Here is an 18,503-nt window from a genome sequence, read left to right as displayed (position 1 = left end):
GGCGGACTCAGACCTTCCACAGAAGTTGGTGTCTAAGGGACAGAATGTGTTGTGGCTGATGGGCCCAGCACTTTGCAGTTTTTTGAATCTTGCCAGATGATCCGCCCGAGAATGAGCCGAGTGGATGCTGGAATAGAAACCACAACCACCATAGTTTGGTCCAGTTGAAAAAAATTAAGCCACTGACCAGAGGTGAACAAGTTTAATAAGTTGACCACAAGTAACCTACTAACCAGCTGCAGTATTAAGTAGTATGGATTTCCTTCATGCAAAAGAATATATCTGTATCAAGAGTGTCAATAACCAAAGCCTCATTAGGTCTGCTACTGTCTTCTACCAATACACAACCATGGATGATGGACTGCACTGAAAAGAATTCTATGGAGACTCTAGGCCTTGCCTTAACTTGCTAGAAGTCAAAATCTTTATCCTTCCATGGATGAGCACCAACAGGTTGATCATACAGGAGAGTGAGCACAATAGGATATTGGACATCCCTGACCATGCAGGTGAAAACCAACAACAATTGTGTGAAGATGACACTAGCTTCTGTCTGCAGGATAACAAAATCATATCATGGCAATCCATGGAACATTGGACTGCATTGGAGATAGTCAGTGGATACTCGCCAGCCAACAAGTGATTCATAGTTGACTTTGACAATCAATACTCAGTGATCTGTCAATGGTTCAGATCAAAAGTATTAATAAGATATTAGTAAAAATGTGTTTCAGGGCTGCAATGTTGACACACCATGTCATTAGCAGTGAGTTGGATTCATCTCCCATCAGGCAATGGTATGTTGTTGGCATTGAATGCATGGTTGAAAAAATCATTCAGCTTGATCTGAAATTGAATGAAGGCTGGATTGCCTGTGTTGCCTGCTGTGAGCCAAGACCGAAATGTAGCCTATCTGTTGGTTCAGTCTCTGAATCAATCTCATTGGCCTCTGGATCAGGTAGATCTGACTCAGATAGATTGAGATTTTGTGCATCAAGGCAGTTCAACTTGCAATGAATGTATTCTGCAATAAGGCTGTTGTGATTATATCAGAGAATCTTTAAATTCTATCAGCACTCAGTTCACATACTAATATGCAGCATCATATTACCTGTTCAGTGAAGTTCTTGAAGTTTGTACAATCCTGATAAACATCCTTCAGTGGGCCATGCATTTTTTTTATTTGGTTTTGTGTTATAGTTTCAAGTGACACCTTTCACCTCAATATCCACATATTGCAGTAACATATCTCCGTATTATATGAGTGAACGGAAGTGCATAATATCCTGTATGATACAGGCCAGTGGACCATGGGCCGAAGGTAGATATATCCTCGACTATGACAGATGGGCCAGGAGTGTTATTATTCCCGATGGAGATGGGTGGGCCCATGTAGGGAATATGTAGAGTAGATGAGTGGGCTGATGGACATGAATATTCAATAGACGGATGGGCTGAGGTAGTTGGATATTATGTAGATAGGTACACCAAGGTAGATGTGTATCAAATAGCTGGGTATGTCAAGGGTGCTTGTTATCACATAGACAGGTGGGCCCAGATATATATCATATTAGACGGGTGGGCCGACAAATTAAGATTATTTGTAGATGGGTGGGCCGACATATTGGTATTATGTTGTAGACAGGTGGGCCGAGGGAGTGGTGAAATATTTATTATATATATGGGTGGGCCGAAGGTAGTTGTATATTGCATAGATGGGTAGGCCGACGTGGGGGTATATAATATAGACGGGTGGGCCGAGAGAGCAATTTATTAGATATTATATAGATGGGTGGGCCGAGGTAGTTGGATATCACATATACGGGTGGGCCCAGATACATATCATATAGACATATGGGCCGAGGTGGTAGTATATTATATAGACATATGGGCCGAGGTAGTAGTATATTATATAGATGGGTGGGCTGAGATGGTTGATATCATATCCACGGGCCAGGTAACATCTATTGATGTCTGGGTAACTAATATCGAGTTCCAGGTAACTAATATCGACTTCCGGGTAACATCTATTGATGTCCGGGTAACTAATATCGAGTTCCAGGTAACTAATATTGACTTCCGGGTATTTCATAAATTGAACAAATCACCAAGTACCAAGTACCGAGTTCCGGGCATCGAGTTCTGGGCATCAAGCACCGAAACACGAAACTAAAATACAACATTTTGTAAATTGAACAAATCACCAAGTACCTAGTACCGAGCTCCGGGCACCGAGTTCCGGGCATCGAGTTCTGGGCATTGAGCACCGAAACACAAAACTAAAATACAACATTTCATAAATTGAACAAATCACCAAGTACCAAGCACCAAGTTCCAGGCACCAAGTGCCAAGTACCAAGTTCCGGGCATCGAGTACCAAGTGCCGAAACCCAGCACTCGGCACTCGGTACTCGTGCTGAATATATTGGTAGATCTTAACCTATTGATGTCATGAGACTATGGATAGACTCCCCTAGACAAGGGCTACAACTTTAGTTTTCATCGAAAAAGTTCCCACGGTCTACAATATCGAGTCCCGAGAACCGAGCACCAGGCACCGAGTACCAAGTACCAAGCACTGAACACTGAATACTCGGTACTCAGTACTTAGTACTCAGTTCCCGGTACTTGATACACAATGCTGAATATCTTAGTACTCAACTGAGCACCAAGCACCAAGCACCAAGCACTGGGCACCGGGCACTGGGCACTGGGCACCGGGCACCAAGCACCAAGCACCAAGCACCAGGCACCAAGCACCGGGCACTGGGCACCGGGCACTGAGCACCGAGCACTGAATACTCAGTACTCGGCACTCGGTACTTAGTACTCAGTTCCCGGTACTTGATACTCAATGCTCAATATCTTGGTAGATCTTAACCTATTGGTGTCATGAGACTATGGATAGACTCCCCTTGACAAGGGCTACAATTTTGATTTTTATCTACATAGTTCCCACAGTCAAAGTGCTTTCTTGAACCCTCCATTTGCAAGTATTTTGCTTATATCCTACCAGGATCTTAACCTATTGATGTCATGAGACCATGGATAGACTCCCCTAGACAAGGGCTACAACTTTGGTTTTCATCGAAAAAGTTCCCATGGTCTACAATATCGAGTCCCAGGCACCGGGCACCAGGCACCAGGCACCGGGCACCAAGTACCGAGCACCAAGCACTGAATACTCAGTACTTGGTACTTGGTACTCAACTGAGCACCGAGCACCGAGCACCAAGCACTGAGCACCGAGCACCGGGCAGATATTTATCTAAAAAGTTCCCATGGTCAAAGTGCTTTCTTGAACACTCCATTTGCAAGTATTTTGCTTACAGTGGCTCAAAAAACTGTCCACATGTTTTCACATTTTTCACTATCTATGATATTGTGTGAGAATATACAAACACATCAAGGACATGCTGGTACCACATTGTAGTACTACTTCAGGGCTTCCAATTGAGCCCTATGGCGTGGGAATCGGTCGAGATATGGTGGAGATATAAGGCTTACAAAATGATGACTCATGTGGACAGTTTTTTGACTCAAGTATTTTACAGTGATAATCAGGTATTCCAGTACATTGTGTGACCTCCCTTGGCTTTAATTACTACCTCTATCCTTCTAGGCATACTCTCAATCAATTTCTGGCAATATTCTGCTGTAATCCTTGCCCATTCCACTGCTACACTCTCCCACAGCTCCTATACTCCTTTAGAGGGGGTTTCATAGGCTTGAAGCTTCTTCTTGGGTGTTCCCCAGAGATGTTCAATGACATTGACATCAGGGGACTGTGCTGGCCAGTCAAGAACATTGATAATATGTTCTTTAAACCATTGTCTGGCTCTCCTAGATGTGTGCTTGGGATCATTATCCTGTTGGGAAATAATGTCTTTTTCATCAATCCCTGATTCAGCTATGCTAGGCAGCAAGTGGTTGTTTAGAATGTCCACATACTGCTCAGCATCCATCCTCCCCTCAACTTCAGCAAGCATACCCACACCATTCCATCCCATACAGCCCCATACCATTAGAGAACCTCCTCCAAATTTGATGTCTCACTAACCTCTCTGTCTGTTAGAAAATCCCTCTTCTTTTTCCATACATATACCTTCCCATCTGACTTAATCCTATTGATTTTGGTCTCATCTGACCATATAACATGCTTCCAATCCTCTACAGTCCAGTTTTGATGGGCCAAGCCAAAGGTAGTCTTCTCTGCCTATGTTTGATAGAGAGAAGAGGCATTCCTTCTTTGTTACTGCCTTGAGATGAGCTGCCTTGAGAACACTCCTCACAGTTTGTGAAAAGACAGTGGTGGTGATGGTGGAATTGATATAATGGGTGGCTTGGACAGCATTATTAGCCTTTCCTGTAGTGATATGTTGAATGATAGCCCTCTTATTAGCAGAGGTGGATGTCCTCCACAAGAGTTTTCCTTGTCCAGGTGGCTTTCTTTGATACACATGGCCACAGTAGACTTGCATACTTCAGTTCTAGAGGAAATTTAATGAGCAGAGAGGCCAGCACAGGACAAAGAGAGGATATTATCCCTTTGAGCAGAGGAGATGGCTTTCATGGTGATTATGACCATGACACATGACACATTCTGGTTTATATAGTTAGATATAGTTTTAAGAGTATGCCTAGAAGGATATAGGCAGTAATTAAAGCCAAGGGAGGTCACACAATGTACTGGAATACCTGATTATCACTGTAAAATACTTGAGTCAAAAAACTGTCCACATGAGTCATCATTTTGTAAGCCTTATATCTCCACCATATCTCGACCGATTCCCACGCCATAGGGCTCAATTGGAAGCCCTGAAGTAGTACTACAATGTGGTACCAGCATGTCCTTGATGTGTTTGTATATTCTCACACAATATCATAGATAGTGAAAAATGTGAAAACATGCGGACAGTTTTTTGAGCCACTGTATATCCTACCAGGATCTTAACCTATTGATGTCATGAGACCATGGATAGACTCCCCTAGACAAGGGCTACAACTTTAGTTTTCAACGAAAAAGTTCCCACGGTCTACAATATCGAGTACTGAGCACCAATTACCGAGCACCAAGCACTGACTAACGAGCACCAACTACCGAGCACCGAGCACCGGGCAGATATTTATCTAAAAAGTTCCCACAGTCAAAGTGCTTTCTTGAACACTCCATTTGCAAGTATTTTGCTTATATCTTACTAGGATATTAACCTATTGATGTCATGAGACTACGGATAGACTCCCCTAGACAAGGGCTACAACTTTGGTTTTCATCGAAAAAGTTCCCACGGTCTACAATATTGAGTACCGAGCACCGAGCTCTGAATACTCGGTACTTGGTACCTACTTGATACTCAGACCTCGGTACTCAGTATACAATGCTGAATCTCTTGGTACTCAACTGAGCACTGAGCACTGACTACCGAGCATTTAGTATATTGAGTATTGAGTATTGAGTACCGAACATTAAGTACTGAATATTGAGTACCAAGCACCGAGCACTGAATACTCAGTACTCGGTACCTACTCAATACTCAATACTTGGTACTTGGTACTTGATACTCGATGCTCAGTACCTACTCAATACTCAATACTTGGTACTTGGTACTTGATACTCAATGCTGAATATCTTGGTACTCACCTGAGCACTAAGCACTGAGTACTGACTACCAAGTATTTAGTATTTAGTATCAAGTACCGAGTATTGAGTACCAAGCACCAAGCACTGAATACTTGGCACTCAGTACCTACCTGATACTCAACACTCAGTACTCAGTAATTGGTACCTACTCAATACTCAATACTCAATACTCTGTACTCAGCACTGAGCACTGAGCACTGAGTTCTGAATACCAAGTATTGAGTACCGAGTATCAAGTACTGAGCACCGAGCACTGAATACTTGATACTCAAGTACCTGTATAGTGTACCCTCCCTCAGATACATCATATCACTGGACCAGGACACCTACACAATCCTTCTACAGCAACAAAAATTGGTAAATCATGTGTTTCACATTTCTCATGTTTCTGACTGCTCTATCCTTGCATAAATAATCCAATATATTCATATATCATTAGCATAGCATATATACTTGCTTTTCATGACCAGGATCAGCTCAAAATATGCTGTTGCTTTGAGATGGTGTATATACTTGATATTTCTACTGATAAAAGGCCCATATCTCTGAATTATTGAACTTTAATGATCAGACACCTAGAGTATATTTCACATATATTCAGTATGATGGATCTAAAATTACAGAAAGATCCACCAGGAATTGAGAGCTGGGGAAGTGAAATAGATAAGAAATCGAGTGTGGGAAACGTCAAAGCTCAAATGCCCCAAACATCGAAAATGGTCAGTTGGTGTATCCTTGGCTATGGGCAACCAATTCAAACACTTCTATGCCACATCCCTCCCACCAACACTCTACCCTCAGGGCAGTATGCAGTATAGGTTCCTTAGGTAGTCCACCATGTATCCTACACATTTTTAATGAAATCTTCAACCTGTATCATATATAAATGTGACTTTGTGTGAACAGATGTCAATTGTCACTTTTCACACATATATTGTTTTGCTTGTCATTCACTCAATCCTGGATGGATCTTTCTAAGCCTTTAAGGCTATCATTTACCATGTGGGCTTTTGATCAGTAAAAAATATCCCCTTTACATCAGATCTCAAATTTCTGGCCTAGATATCACTGATCCTTAGCATAATAAATGTAATAATGACAGTCTATGAGTAACTTGGATAATCTGTGTAAGGGTAGGGTGGTAAAACATATCAAAATGTCACAATTGTAATTTGTCAAGTGTTGTTCCTATGGAAGGATCATGTAGGTGTCCTGGTCTATCTATATGATGTATCTACTACCAATATTCATAGAAATAGACCCCATACCTGGGTGCTTGGTGCTTGGTGCTTGGTGCTCAGTAGTGGGTACTCAGTGTGCTCAGTGCTCAGTTGAGTACCAAGATATTCAGCATTGAGTATCAAGTACTGGGAACTGAGTACCAAGTACCAAGTTTTGAGTATCGAGTAGGTACTGAGTACCGAGTATTCAGTGCTTGGTGCTTGGTATTCAATTTTATAGACCGTGGGAACTTTTTCGATGAAAATCAAAGTTGTAGCCCATGTCAAGGGGAGTCTATCCATAGTCTCATGACATCAATAGGTTAAGATCCTAGTGAGGTATAAGCAAAATACTCGAAAATGAAGGGTTCAAAAGTGTTAAGGTACATATTGAGTAGTGAGTAGGTACCAAGATATTCAGCATCGAGTATCAAGTACTGAGTACCAAGTATTGAGTATTGAGTAGGTACCGAGCATCGAGTATCAAGTACCGAGTCCCGAGTATTCAGTGCTCGGTGCCCGGTGCCCGGTGCTCGGTACTCGGTACTCGATATTGTAGACCGTGGGAACTTTTTCGATGAAAACTAAAGTTGTAGCCCTTGTCTAGGGGAGTCTATCCATAGTCTCATGACATCAATAGGTTAAGATCCTAGTAAGATATAAGCAAAATACTTGCAAATGGAGTGTTCAAGAAAGCACTTTGACCATGGGAACTTTTTAGATAAATATCTGCCCAGTGCTCGGTGCTCGGTAGTCAGTGCTCGGTAGTCAGTGCCCGGTGCTCGGTAGTCGGTGCTCGGTGCTCAGTACTCGGTGCTCGGTGCTCGGTACTCGGTGCTCGGTGCTCGGTACTCAATGCTCGGTGCTCGGTGCTCGGTGCTCAGTTGAGTACCAAGTACCGAGTACCGAGTATTCAGTGCTTGGTGCTCAGTAGTCAGTGCTCGGTGCTCGGTACTCGGTGCTCGGTGCTCGGTACTCAGTGCTCGGTGCTCGGTACTCGATATTGTAGACCGTGGGAACTTTTTCGATGAAAACCAAAGTTGTAGCCCTTGTCTAGGGGAGTCTATCCGTAGTCTCATGACATCAATAGGTTAAGATCCTAGTAAGATATCAGCAAAATACTTGCAAATGGAGTGTTCAAGAAAGCACTTTGACCATGGGAACTTTTTAGATAAATATCTGCCCGGTGCTCGGTGCTCGGTAGTCAGTGCTCGGTGCTTGGTACTCGGTGCTCGGTACTCGGTGCTCGGTACTCAATGCTTGGTGCTCGGTGCTCGGTGCTCAGTTGAGTACCAAGTACTGAGTACCGAGTATTCAGTGCTTGGTGCTCGGTAGTCAGTGCTCAGTGCTTGGTACTCGGTGCTCGGTACTCAATATTGTAGACCGTGGGAACTTTTTCGATGAAAACCAAAGTTGTAGCCCTTGTCTAGGGGAGTCTATCCGAAGTCTCATGACATCAATAGGTTAAAATCCTAGTAAGATATAAGCAAAATACTTGCAAATGGAGTGTTCAAGAAAGCACTTTGACCATGGGAACTTTTTAGATAAATATCTGCCCGGTGCCTGGTGCTCGGTGCTCGGTGCTCAGTTGAGTACCAAGATATTCAGCATTGAGTATCAAGTACTGGGAACTGAGTACTAAGTACTGAGTACCGAGTATTCAGTGCTCGGTGCTCGGTGCTCGGTGCCCGGTGCCTGGTGCCCAGTGCTCAGGACTCGATATTGTAGACTGTGGGAACTTTTTCGATGAAAACCAAAGTTGTAGCCCTTGTCTAGGGGAGTCTATCCATGGTCTCACGACATCAATATGTTAAGATCCGAGTTGGTACTCGGTACTCGGTGATTCGTGTGTATCATCTTACATTTGTATTTCTGTACACATTTCACCAAGTACCGAGTACCGAATCTCGGGTGTCGGGTGTTGGTACTCGGTACTTGGTACTCGGGTGTTGGGTGTCGGTACTTGACTTGAAACTTGAAACTTGAAACTCAAATCTTGAATCTTGAAACTCAAAACTCGAATAAATCTGAGTTTCGAATCCTGAGACTCGAATCACTGAGTACCGAGTACTGAATCTCGGGTGTCGGTAATCGGTACTCGGTACTCGGTACTCGGGTGTCGGGTGTCGGTACTCGACTTGAAACTCGTAAAAATGTATGAGTTTCCAGTTGAGGTTTGAATTTCAAGTTGAGTCTCTCTCGAGTCTCCAGTCTGGGTGTTCGGGGCTCCGGTTTCAGGTTTCAGGGTTCAGTACTCGGTACTCATTACTTGGTGAATGTCAGACATGGTGTATTCAGGCTTTCTGGTATCTATCTACTTGACAAAGATGTTTTGATTGATGAGCACTGTGGTGAAACATGACTGTGATCTTATTAGTATCACTCGTCGCTGAGTCTGAGTCGACACGAGGCAGCTCTCTGGTTCTCTTTCAGCGCTTTCGTGGATATAGTATACCAATACCTAGGCCTATCTGTCTATATGATACGTATCTGGGCCCACCCGTCTGTCTAATATTACCCGACGTTGGCCCACCTGTCTAGGTAAAATTCCCCACTTCGGCCCACCCATCTATGTAATATTTCCCTATGTCGGCCCACCCATCTATGTAATACATAATTCACCTCACCCTCAGCCCACCCGTCTATCTAATATTAACCCATGTCGGCCCACCCGTCTATATAATAAATATTTCACCTCACCCTCGGCCCACCTGTCTATCTAATATACCCCTACGTCGGCCCACCCATCTATGTAATAAATAATTCACCTCACCCTCGGCCCACCCGTCTATCTAATATTTCCCTATGTCGGCCCACCCATCTATGTAATAAATATTCCACCACTCCCTCGGCCCATCTGTCTACAAAATAATACTAATATGTCGGCCCACCCGTCTATATAATAATATTTGCTATACATCTCTCCTCAGGTCTATAATATATGTCAATCCTACTCTACATATTACCCACATGGGACCACCCATCTCCATAATAATATTTCTCCTGGCCCATCTGCCATCATCGATGATATATATAACATCAGCATAGATGGGCCCACCCGTCAACATCGGGAATATACATAACATCAGCCCATAATCCGCTGGCCCATATTACACGGGATATTATGTAGGTTGGGTGACCCGTATAGTACGGGATTTGTCACTGAAGGGGCTCCAATATCATCGAAAAGATGCATGGAAAGATGCTTCTTGAGGAAATTCCATGACTTGTCACATAATAGAATTTGAATCAATGTTGTTGGTTGAGAATATAGTATACAATTGAACATACATACATCAGTTCAATCAACTTTTCCAGAGCTTTCCGGCCATTGTTGATAGTATCTTCAGTATGGACCTCTAATGAAGCATACATCTTGAATTCCATGTAGCTACAGATACAACAGAGCAGAAGATAAGCCTCCGGATCTTGATCTTGATTAAATACATTATGAGCTGCAAAGACAATAAGCTAGATTTATGATTTACATTAATTGATTTAATAGTAAATAGTCTAGAGTATATAACCTGCCTTTGATATATCTTTGTACTTTGTTCCATCAGAAAAGATACTGATACAACCTGGTCAAAATGATTGAGATTTTGCCAGTGTGGAAACAAGTGAAAGCTGGAAATCTAAATTAGTGTCTTTGTAAAATATAGACAAAAGTGCGCACAAGCTATCAATCAGCACAGCAGCTTGTCAACCTAAATGTTCGACCTATTTCTGCAGTTTGGCCCACTGGTGATCACTGAAAAGGCCTTTGTCATTAAAGTGGAGTTTGTCATGTGAAGAGTTTCATAAACATCAGTATGCTCCATGGTATCAAATGAATTCTAATCACAAATGGTAGACAATTTAAAATTAGGATGAGAACCAAAGGAAAGACTTACATCAACATCACAAAGGCTCTCAGAGCTAAATATTTGTTCTCTTGCTTCCAATGTTGTAGACTCTTGGGCCCAAGCACATAATGCCTTTGCACTTGCAGATGTGTGAAGAGGATACACATCAGATGTCTTAGAGAGCTCATCATGAGGTACAAGACATATAGGGCAAGGGAATTTTCACATCAGACCACAAATCAATGCCATCACAGACCTGCAAGAGTGTCAGGGATATTACTGAGGGACCATTAATTAGACTAAAATCAACACTAACTGTTCTTCATAGTCTGCAGAGAGTATGAGTATGATTGGATAGAAGATATGGACAAGGTCATCCCAGCATTTAATGGCAGATCCAATCTTTGACAGTGGTGTGAGGCAGGCAAGGATCTTCAGAAATGATTGATGCCATACTGCATTTCTGAAGTTAATAAATGCCAGCTTTCCAGAGTGCTTCTTGTCCTCCTTCACCTGTCAAAGTGCCATTAGTTAACAATGTTCATGGTTATTAAGTGAAGTGCAGAATTAACAATTGGTAGCCATCCCACTACACACCCACCACCCAAGCCTTCTCCATTACAAATTTCAGCAGGAATGTTAGCACGCCAAGCGACAACAGGATAGCCTTTTGCCCAACCAAATGATGATAATTTAGTCTTATTGGCAAAAAGAATGAAGGCAAGAGGCTTGGTATCTGGTGGTATTTTTGACTATTATAATGCTACATTAATACATGACACAGATCTATAAAATAATAGTGTTGCATACTTGATACTCCCAGAATGTGTTGGCAGTTCAAGGCTCGTGAATGAACCAAACAAATTTGTCGTCATTAAACTTTAAAAGCTGTTTAGCATTGAAGACAAAATGTGGACCAACTTGGGGATCCTGAAGGAGATTCACAGCCCAATCCCATATCAAGCGATGGAATAGTTAAAATGTCTTATCATCACCTTAAAAAGGCACAACTACCTCTTCCTTTACAAACTATTATCACAAAGGAAAAATGACTTAAATTAGTTCACACTCGAAGCAATTGAATACTAACAGGTGTCAATTTATATGAAGCTGCATCCCATGTATCTCATACATCTTTGCAATTCCAAAGCATGAATTGTTCATACTTGCTGCAACAAATGAGGTTGAGAAGCCAGTCCGTCTGCTGGTGAGTGAGCACTGCTTCATGGGTGAGTTCTGCAACTTCAAAGTTAATCCAAGTTCGGAACGGGCACCATGGCTCAGGTTTGACTGGTGGAACTACTGTGGGGGCACCAGGACCACATCCATATTCCTCAAAATAATAAACCTGTGTAGGGCACCAACTATTTGGATGATACTGCACCTGTTACAAACTCAGTTGGTTCCACGCTAGACACTCGCAAGGGGTGTTGGTCTAGTGCAACAAAGTATTGTTTGATGAGACTATCTGGACAGAGAGTCCAAGGTAGAATAAGAAGTAGATTGATAGAAGCAATGAGGCTTGCTATCTAGCTTTTGTGCTATCTGTCATATACCTGATCTGACCACTCCGACAATATTAATATCTGCTCTGCCCAACCTTACACTTTCCCCGCTTTCCTACCACCTCTGCTCTGTCCACCCTCTGCTCGACCCAGTTGTCCTCTACATCCACTCCTGTGCTTCTGCTCAACCACCTCATCAGTTACTTTCCGCATTGTCTCCACTCACTGTAAACTCTTTCCCCAATTAGGTATATACTTTCCCCATTTGCACATAACACTTACTTCCCGGATCACCAGTACTTTCTATAACCACTCAACTAACTGATCTGACGTGTCATATACTGTATCTGAGCACCTTCAGTACCACCTGCGAACATCCCCACCATTGGTCCAGCCCCCTGTTTCCCTGTCCACTCCAGCCCTCCTTCTCTGACAAATGCACGAAGTGCATCTTAGCAGGACTAGGCCTGCTACCTCCGCCCAACTCCGCTCCGCTCCTCCGACACTACCCCTATTTCCTCCGACACCATATCCCTACCATCCAACTCTATCTGGAGCTCCACTCCTCCAACCTATTGGTCTGCCCAATCCTACTCCTACTCCCTCCACCATCTCCGCTTTTCCGACCCACTTGGTTCCTCCATTTTCTCTTGTATTAGTCCGCCTGACCGCCTCACTGGTTCACCTCTAGACTAGGAACCACTCAACTGGTCCTACCTCCTTTTGATATCATGAGTTCCTCCTTTTGGATCACCAGTAATCCCTATACCTGAGCGATTATTGATCTGTTGTGTACATACTATTCTCTGAGCCTCTTTCTTGTATGTCTCAGTCATCTTTCTAGTAATTCTGTACACTCAGCACATAACCTTTTGCTATGCTATGCTACTTACTTAGAGTATATAAACATATGTACATCTGTCTGTAGATCTTTAGTCTAAATATTACCTTTTCTAAGCCCTGCTCTCTTGCTCTTGTTCTTGGGCAAAACCCTTGACAACTCCTGTCTGCCGGCCTAGGGGATTGGACACAAGTTTATCTTGTCATCACCTCTGACCCTCTGCTCTGACTTAGAGCCGCGCTCTAAGTATTTACTCTTACCTCTCCGACCCAACCAATCAAACCCTTTACTCCCCTCTGTCCCAACACACCTCCTCCGCTTCACCCACTCCGCTTCTAGTTGGATCACTGCTAGTAGTGTTTATTTCCCGACCTGCAAAGCGGACCAAAGCAGTCTGCCCGTCCTATTGTCAGACATCATCAGACCCACTACAAATTTGGGGCACGTACTCAGCTAATGGCGCAGTGCAAGAGCTGAAGCCAAGCCCTGACCCCTCTGCTTCTCCATCCGAGCATGGTCTCTAACACTATCCCTCTGTCCTGAGGCTTTAGGAGTGATACTGAGTAGATTCAAGTTAGGGCTACTACAGCATACACAACCATTTATATATGCAAAAGTAAGTGTATCGGTTGAGCGGTAAGGGCCAAGGGTAAGTACCGACACTGTGGTAAGGGCATGGGGTTTGAGTCAGAGATAACAGATGAACCATATAAGCAGGGAGATAGCAATAAGCCACCAAAGATAAGCCAAGAGAACGGTTTGATGAAAGTTGCTTTGGTGACGGATAGTGATTATGAACGATAGGAGAAAAAGAGTAAGTGGTGCTGAGGTGGATACATAAAGTCCCTGTAACAGCACCCAGATGTCATCCTCCTCAAACTGGGGTTGAGGTGAGGCTGCTCCAGATTTGGGTGGTGGAGATCCTGAAAGGAAAGTTGTAAGCTGAATGGACAGGAAAGCAGAGAAAAGAAACATACCATTCATCTGTCCAATATTGTGATCATTGGGATAGTCTATAGGACCATTGATATCAAAAACATCATTATCCCATGAATGATGATAGGCAGTGGCTTGAATCAAAGGCCCAAAATAAGTCAAGAATGGTAAAGGCTGTGAACTAGATATTAGTCACAATATACAAAGAACTGAGCTGGACAGTTGTTTGCCAATGAACACGGACTCAGACCATATTTGCACGTTATTTTCTCTCTCTGCAGGTTGATTAATCAATGTGACATCAATCAACAGACTGTTATTATGACATACCTTGGCAAATCTCTTTAGCAAGCTCAATATCCTCTCTCATCTGTTCAGATTACTTCTGACATGCATTTTCGTGTGTCTGAAGACCTTGTCAATGGTAGGATGTGCCACAAAATGAACACAGGTGATAGTGATCTTCAGGCATAATAACAGTTATGGCCCTCTGTCATATTAATGCATCAGTAGACTAAAGTATTAGATTCAGACTTTAAGATGATACTGACAGGTTAGCAAGATGGAAAAAAACCTATTGGGGGCCACAAATGGTTGTGTCACAGGAGGAAGTGTTGACTAGATCGGACAGCACTGCAGCGCACACTGGAATCAAAGATGTACAATTCAAAAGTACATAATCAAAGTCTCAATGAGGTTGTCACACGGTATCAATAATGTGACTCACCACAAATAACCCAATTTCCCTATCAATGTGGTAACTTCAGTATAAATATTCCTACTAAGTATCAATATGGAACATAGGTACTAGTAATGCCGCAGTTTGGTTCGGGTCTGCTCAGGTTCAGCATTTACCGATATGCCAGTAGTTTGGCGATTCTGGTGAGCCGAGCCACTGATTTGCCATGTGGACTGGTTTGCAGCGTTGGCCAGCCACGCAAACCAGCTAAAGCCAGGAATGTATGAACCACAGCTTGAGCTGGTTAAAGCCGGCACAAGCCAGCTAGTAACATGTGGTAAGACCTTTCCTCATTCCCTCTTTTGTTGGTTAGATGTTCTCTATCGAGCTTCTACAGTAATTTGTACTATGAACAAAGTCCCTACCCACGTTGATGGCAGATTCAGGCTTGGAGATGTTCTGGGTTCGTGCGCATATGGTATGTGATTCTCTCCTGGTGATGATATATTGATTCACATTCAACATATGACCTGCTCTTAGCTGTTGTGTACCGCGCACAAAACTTCTTAAAGGATGATTCAGTTGCTATTAAACTTGAACCCACCATCAACCACTCGTCTTTGCAGCATGAATACAACATTTTAAAATGACTTGCAGGTGGAGTTGGGATCCCCCGCGCCTTGTGGTTTGGTAGAGAGTTGACATACTATGCTTTGGTTCTTGACCTCCTTGGGCCATCATTACACGATCTCTTCATTGCATGCAATCGACAGTTCAGCCTTTGCAATGTTGTGAATCTAGGAGACCAACTAGTAAGTTGCTTTACAATGTGTTGTTGCAAAGAACTGACACCATCTTTCTAGCTCTCACATCTCGAATATATCCACTCACACAATTTTGTGCACGGTGATATTAAACCGCAGAATATATTGGTAGGTCTAAATGATTTGAGGCACACTGCCTTCATTGTCGACTTTGGTATCGCAAAGGAGTACTGCAGCACTTCGACTAGAACCCATGTGCCATTTCGCCAAGGCCAAAATCTCACTGGCACCCCTGCGTTCGCCTCGATCAACAGTCATTTGGGAGTTGAGACAGGTCGTTGTGATGATATTGGGTCGCTGATATATACACTAATATATCTCTTGTGTGGATCTCTTCCATGGTTAACCGACGACCACGAGAAGCTCTCCAGCTCTACCATGCTGGAATGCAAAGTAAACACTACCGTTGAAGTTTTATGTCATGGAATCCCTGTTGGGTTTGCAAGTCTTCTCATTTACACATGCTCCCTTGCGTTCTCACAGGATCCTGATTACAACTACCTTCGCTCATTACTCCATGATCTTCATGCTACCTTACCTATACCAGCTTCATCCTTGCTGGATTTCAGCGAGTCTGATCCTGTCATACATGCCCTTGCATTCTCTGATGAACACAGTGTGGCTAAGGCAGTGCCTTCATCTCTGCTGAAAGCAACGCCTCTTCGTAAATCGACTTGTGTGTAAGTGCTCCCTTTCATCTTCATACTCATGAACTGAGGCTTGTTTTTTTGGAAGTTTACGCCCGTGTAACAGCTCACTGCAATGTGCTAGATAAATCATGACACTGTTAAATATGTGTAGTCATATACTTGTACATATCTTCTCGCCAACAGTATCCCACATATACCATGCTGTTCTGCACCCTGTTGGATTGTACATTATGTCCTACTACCATTCTGTATGCCCGCGCATTGTATCAATTACATTGTTTTGTATGCTACAGCAAACCACACTGTACCACGTCCTATTGATGCAGTACTTGTATGATGCTCCAAATGCCACTTTGATAAACTGTGCGATACAACCGTCGAGTGTGCAATACACGTGTCAAGTACGCGATACAACCTACTGACAGTGCGTGACATAACATACAAGTGCGCGTGTATCAACCATGCGGCATTAAGGACTCAGATGCAAGAAGAAATTTTGAGGCTAAGAGTAATATCATCAATTGAGGTAGGGTATCATATGACAGGATTCATGTGGTATCTGCCTTGCAGCGTGACAATTGGCAGTAGTAATATTTTACTTCAGTCCATGCCATGATGGGAATTTGTGACTTGCAAGGGACTCATCAGAGTCATCACTGAACATCCTACCCTCAAAGCTCATCAAATCTAACATATGGCTAGTGATTCAGCCCCACAGACCATAGTGCAAGGTAATGTTGATGTTGATCAATGACTAGTCACTGAACGTTTATCGACAGACTCCGAGATCCCTCATCGCACGCCTACCAGGGGACTTTCCATCAAACGTGTTGCTGCCCTTTCACTGGATGACTTCATTGGATGCCACATGGGGGATATTCCATTAAATATAATACTGCCCTTTCGCTCAATGGTGAGGTAAATTTTATTTTACTCAATCGATTCAACTAATCGCAAGCCTGTTTTTTTCATAGGCCTCCCACTCTATTGATGGAGTAACTTTCAACCCTGTGGATTAAGGTTAGCTTTAGTTCAAATCGGCATTTTCAGCGTCTGACGAAGGTTTATATAAACACTTGATTTTGTCCTTAGATCATCACCACCAGTCTACTACCAACATGCCAGGTCACCGGCATGCACAGCCAGCTACTGCCATGCCTGCTGCTGTCCCAATCCCCACCATTCCCATCCCTGCTGTTCCCATCCCCGCTGCTGTTGGTTCAATTGCAAATGCACTTATGAAACCTCGTCGAAATCGCCAGCTCCCTCACAGATATTGGGATAATGCTTCAATCCACGCTGACCCCAGTCGTGCTCAACCTATGGCTGATGAAGGGGAAATCTTCAATCTTGATGATATCTCTGATGACGATGAAGAGGAAGAGGATCACCCACCTGCACCTAGAGTTATGGCTCCCACAGTCCCTAGCCCGCTTCAGACGGTCATTAACAGCCCATATCCCACACAAACTGATCTCTTGGCTACTGGTGGTCTCACAAGAAAGGCTAAAGGTGCTGATGATGTTCATTTATTTTACAGACTGCATCCAACTACTGGGCGTAATGTTTGCATACTTTGTGAGTGAGTATCATACCTGCTGTTCTTCTTTTCTCTTACATCTTTCGCCAGACGACTATATGAACTTGACGCAACATACAAGGTCACGTCGTATAGCAGTACCACAAGCAATACAGGTCCTTGTTTTCACATATATAGCCATCATACCATCCTTTACTTGGAGGAGGCAGGGTGCCATGGTTGGCCCATACAGATCAAGCCTCTAAACGCTCTTCTTGAGCAAGGATGGACAGTCACAACGATACATGAAAGGCTCAGGGATCTGTCTTGCACAATGGATTCACTCGGAGACGTCCCTAATCATGATGACGTACTGCTTGGAACCAGGCAGTCAGGTTCTCTGAAGGATGAGATACCCAACTTCACTGTTGACGAGATGCATCAACAGCTTGTGAGGTTTGTTGTGGCAGACGATCAGGTGGGTTACTGTTCACTTCCTATGTGCTATTCTTAATAACGCCTTCAGGCAATCAACGTTGTGGAATGTCCCGAATTTCGACGTTTGATTCGTCTTCTGTGACCTGAGTTGAATGATAGCGACATCTGCCATTGCACAAAATTTTGGGAGTTAATCCTTGAGGCTTTTAACGAGTACTTTGAGGTCCTGAAAAGGGACCTTGCGGTAAGTGTACAGTTCTCAAGGGTCGCGCAAAATATCTTAAATCTTCCAGATGGTGCAGGGAAAGATCTCATTTACGTCTGATCTATGGTCGGACTCTAACCTCCGCCCATTCATGGCCATCACCGCCCACTGGATTGCCAAAGATGAGCAAAGTTCCGTGC

The 18,503-nt window shown here is 43.4% G+C and overlaps 5 protein-coding genes across 5 annotated transcripts; 3 read left to right on the top strand and 2 right to left on the bottom strand.

The window, feature by feature from the left end:
* Positions 1 to 5,497: 5,497 nt before the first annotated feature.
* On the top strand, positions 5,498 to 5,835 carry EDB91DRAFT_1061741 (uncharacterized protein; the record flags this gene model as incomplete). Its single annotated transcript, XM_041314476.1, has 2 exons — positions 5,498 to 5,633; positions 5,696 to 5,835. Coding segments are annotated over 2 exons (276 nt in total), but the record flags the coding sequence as incomplete, so codon positions are not given.
* A 4,746-nt stretch (positions 5,836 to 10,581) lies between these two features.
* On the bottom strand, positions 10,582 to 11,325 carry EDB91DRAFT_1086857 (uncharacterized protein; the record flags this gene model as incomplete). The annotated part of the gene is made up of 5 exons (XM_041316130.1): positions 10,582 to 10,612; positions 10,755 to 10,845; positions 10,963 to 10,985; positions 11,023 to 11,219; positions 11,308 to 11,325. 5 exons carry the CDS (start codon positions 11,323 to 11,325, stop codon positions 10,582 to 10,584), a joined length of 360 nt encoding a protein of 119 aa, XP_041171244.1.
* A 2,414-nt stretch (positions 11,326 to 13,739) lies between these two features.
* EDB91DRAFT_1254440 (uncharacterized protein) lies at positions 13,740 to 14,358 on the bottom strand (the record flags this gene model as incomplete). Its single annotated transcript, XM_041323827.1, has 4 exons — positions 13,740 to 13,975; positions 14,030 to 14,169; positions 14,233 to 14,263; positions 14,319 to 14,358. 4 exons carry the CDS (start codon positions 14,356 to 14,358, stop codon positions 13,740 to 13,742), a joined length of 447 nt encoding a protein of 148 aa, XP_041171243.1.
* Positions 14,359 to 15,075: 717 nt separating this feature from the next.
* On the top strand, positions 15,076 to 16,175 carry EDB91DRAFT_1254439 (casein kinase 1, epsilon; the record flags this gene model as incomplete). Its single annotated transcript, XM_041323826.1, has 3 exons — positions 15,076 to 15,145; positions 15,325 to 15,479; positions 15,531 to 16,175. 3 exons carry the CDS (start codon positions 15,076 to 15,078, stop codon positions 16,173 to 16,175), a joined length of 870 nt encoding a protein of 289 aa, XP_041171242.1.
* Positions 16,176 to 17,259: 1,084 nt separating this feature from the next.
* Positions 17,260 to 18,240, top strand: EDB91DRAFT_1086855 (uncharacterized protein; the record flags this gene model as incomplete). Its single annotated transcript, XM_041316129.1, has 5 exons — positions 17,260 to 17,653; positions 17,682 to 17,723; positions 17,772 to 17,802; positions 17,859 to 18,138; positions 18,187 to 18,240. 5 exons carry the CDS (start codon positions 17,260 to 17,262, stop codon positions 18,238 to 18,240), a joined length of 801 nt encoding a protein of 266 aa, XP_041171241.1.
* Positions 18,241 to 18,503: the final 263 nt, after the last annotated feature.

The sequence above is a fragment of the Suillus paluster genome (assembly GCF_016628075.1).
Source record: "Suillus paluster strain FC165 chromosome Unknown EDB91scaffold_108, whole genome shotgun sequence".
NCBI classification, from domain to species: domain Eukaryota; kingdom Fungi; phylum Basidiomycota; class Agaricomycetes; order Boletales; family Suillaceae; genus Suillus; species Suillus paluster.
This window is presented reverse-complemented; position numbering and strand designations above follow the sequence as displayed.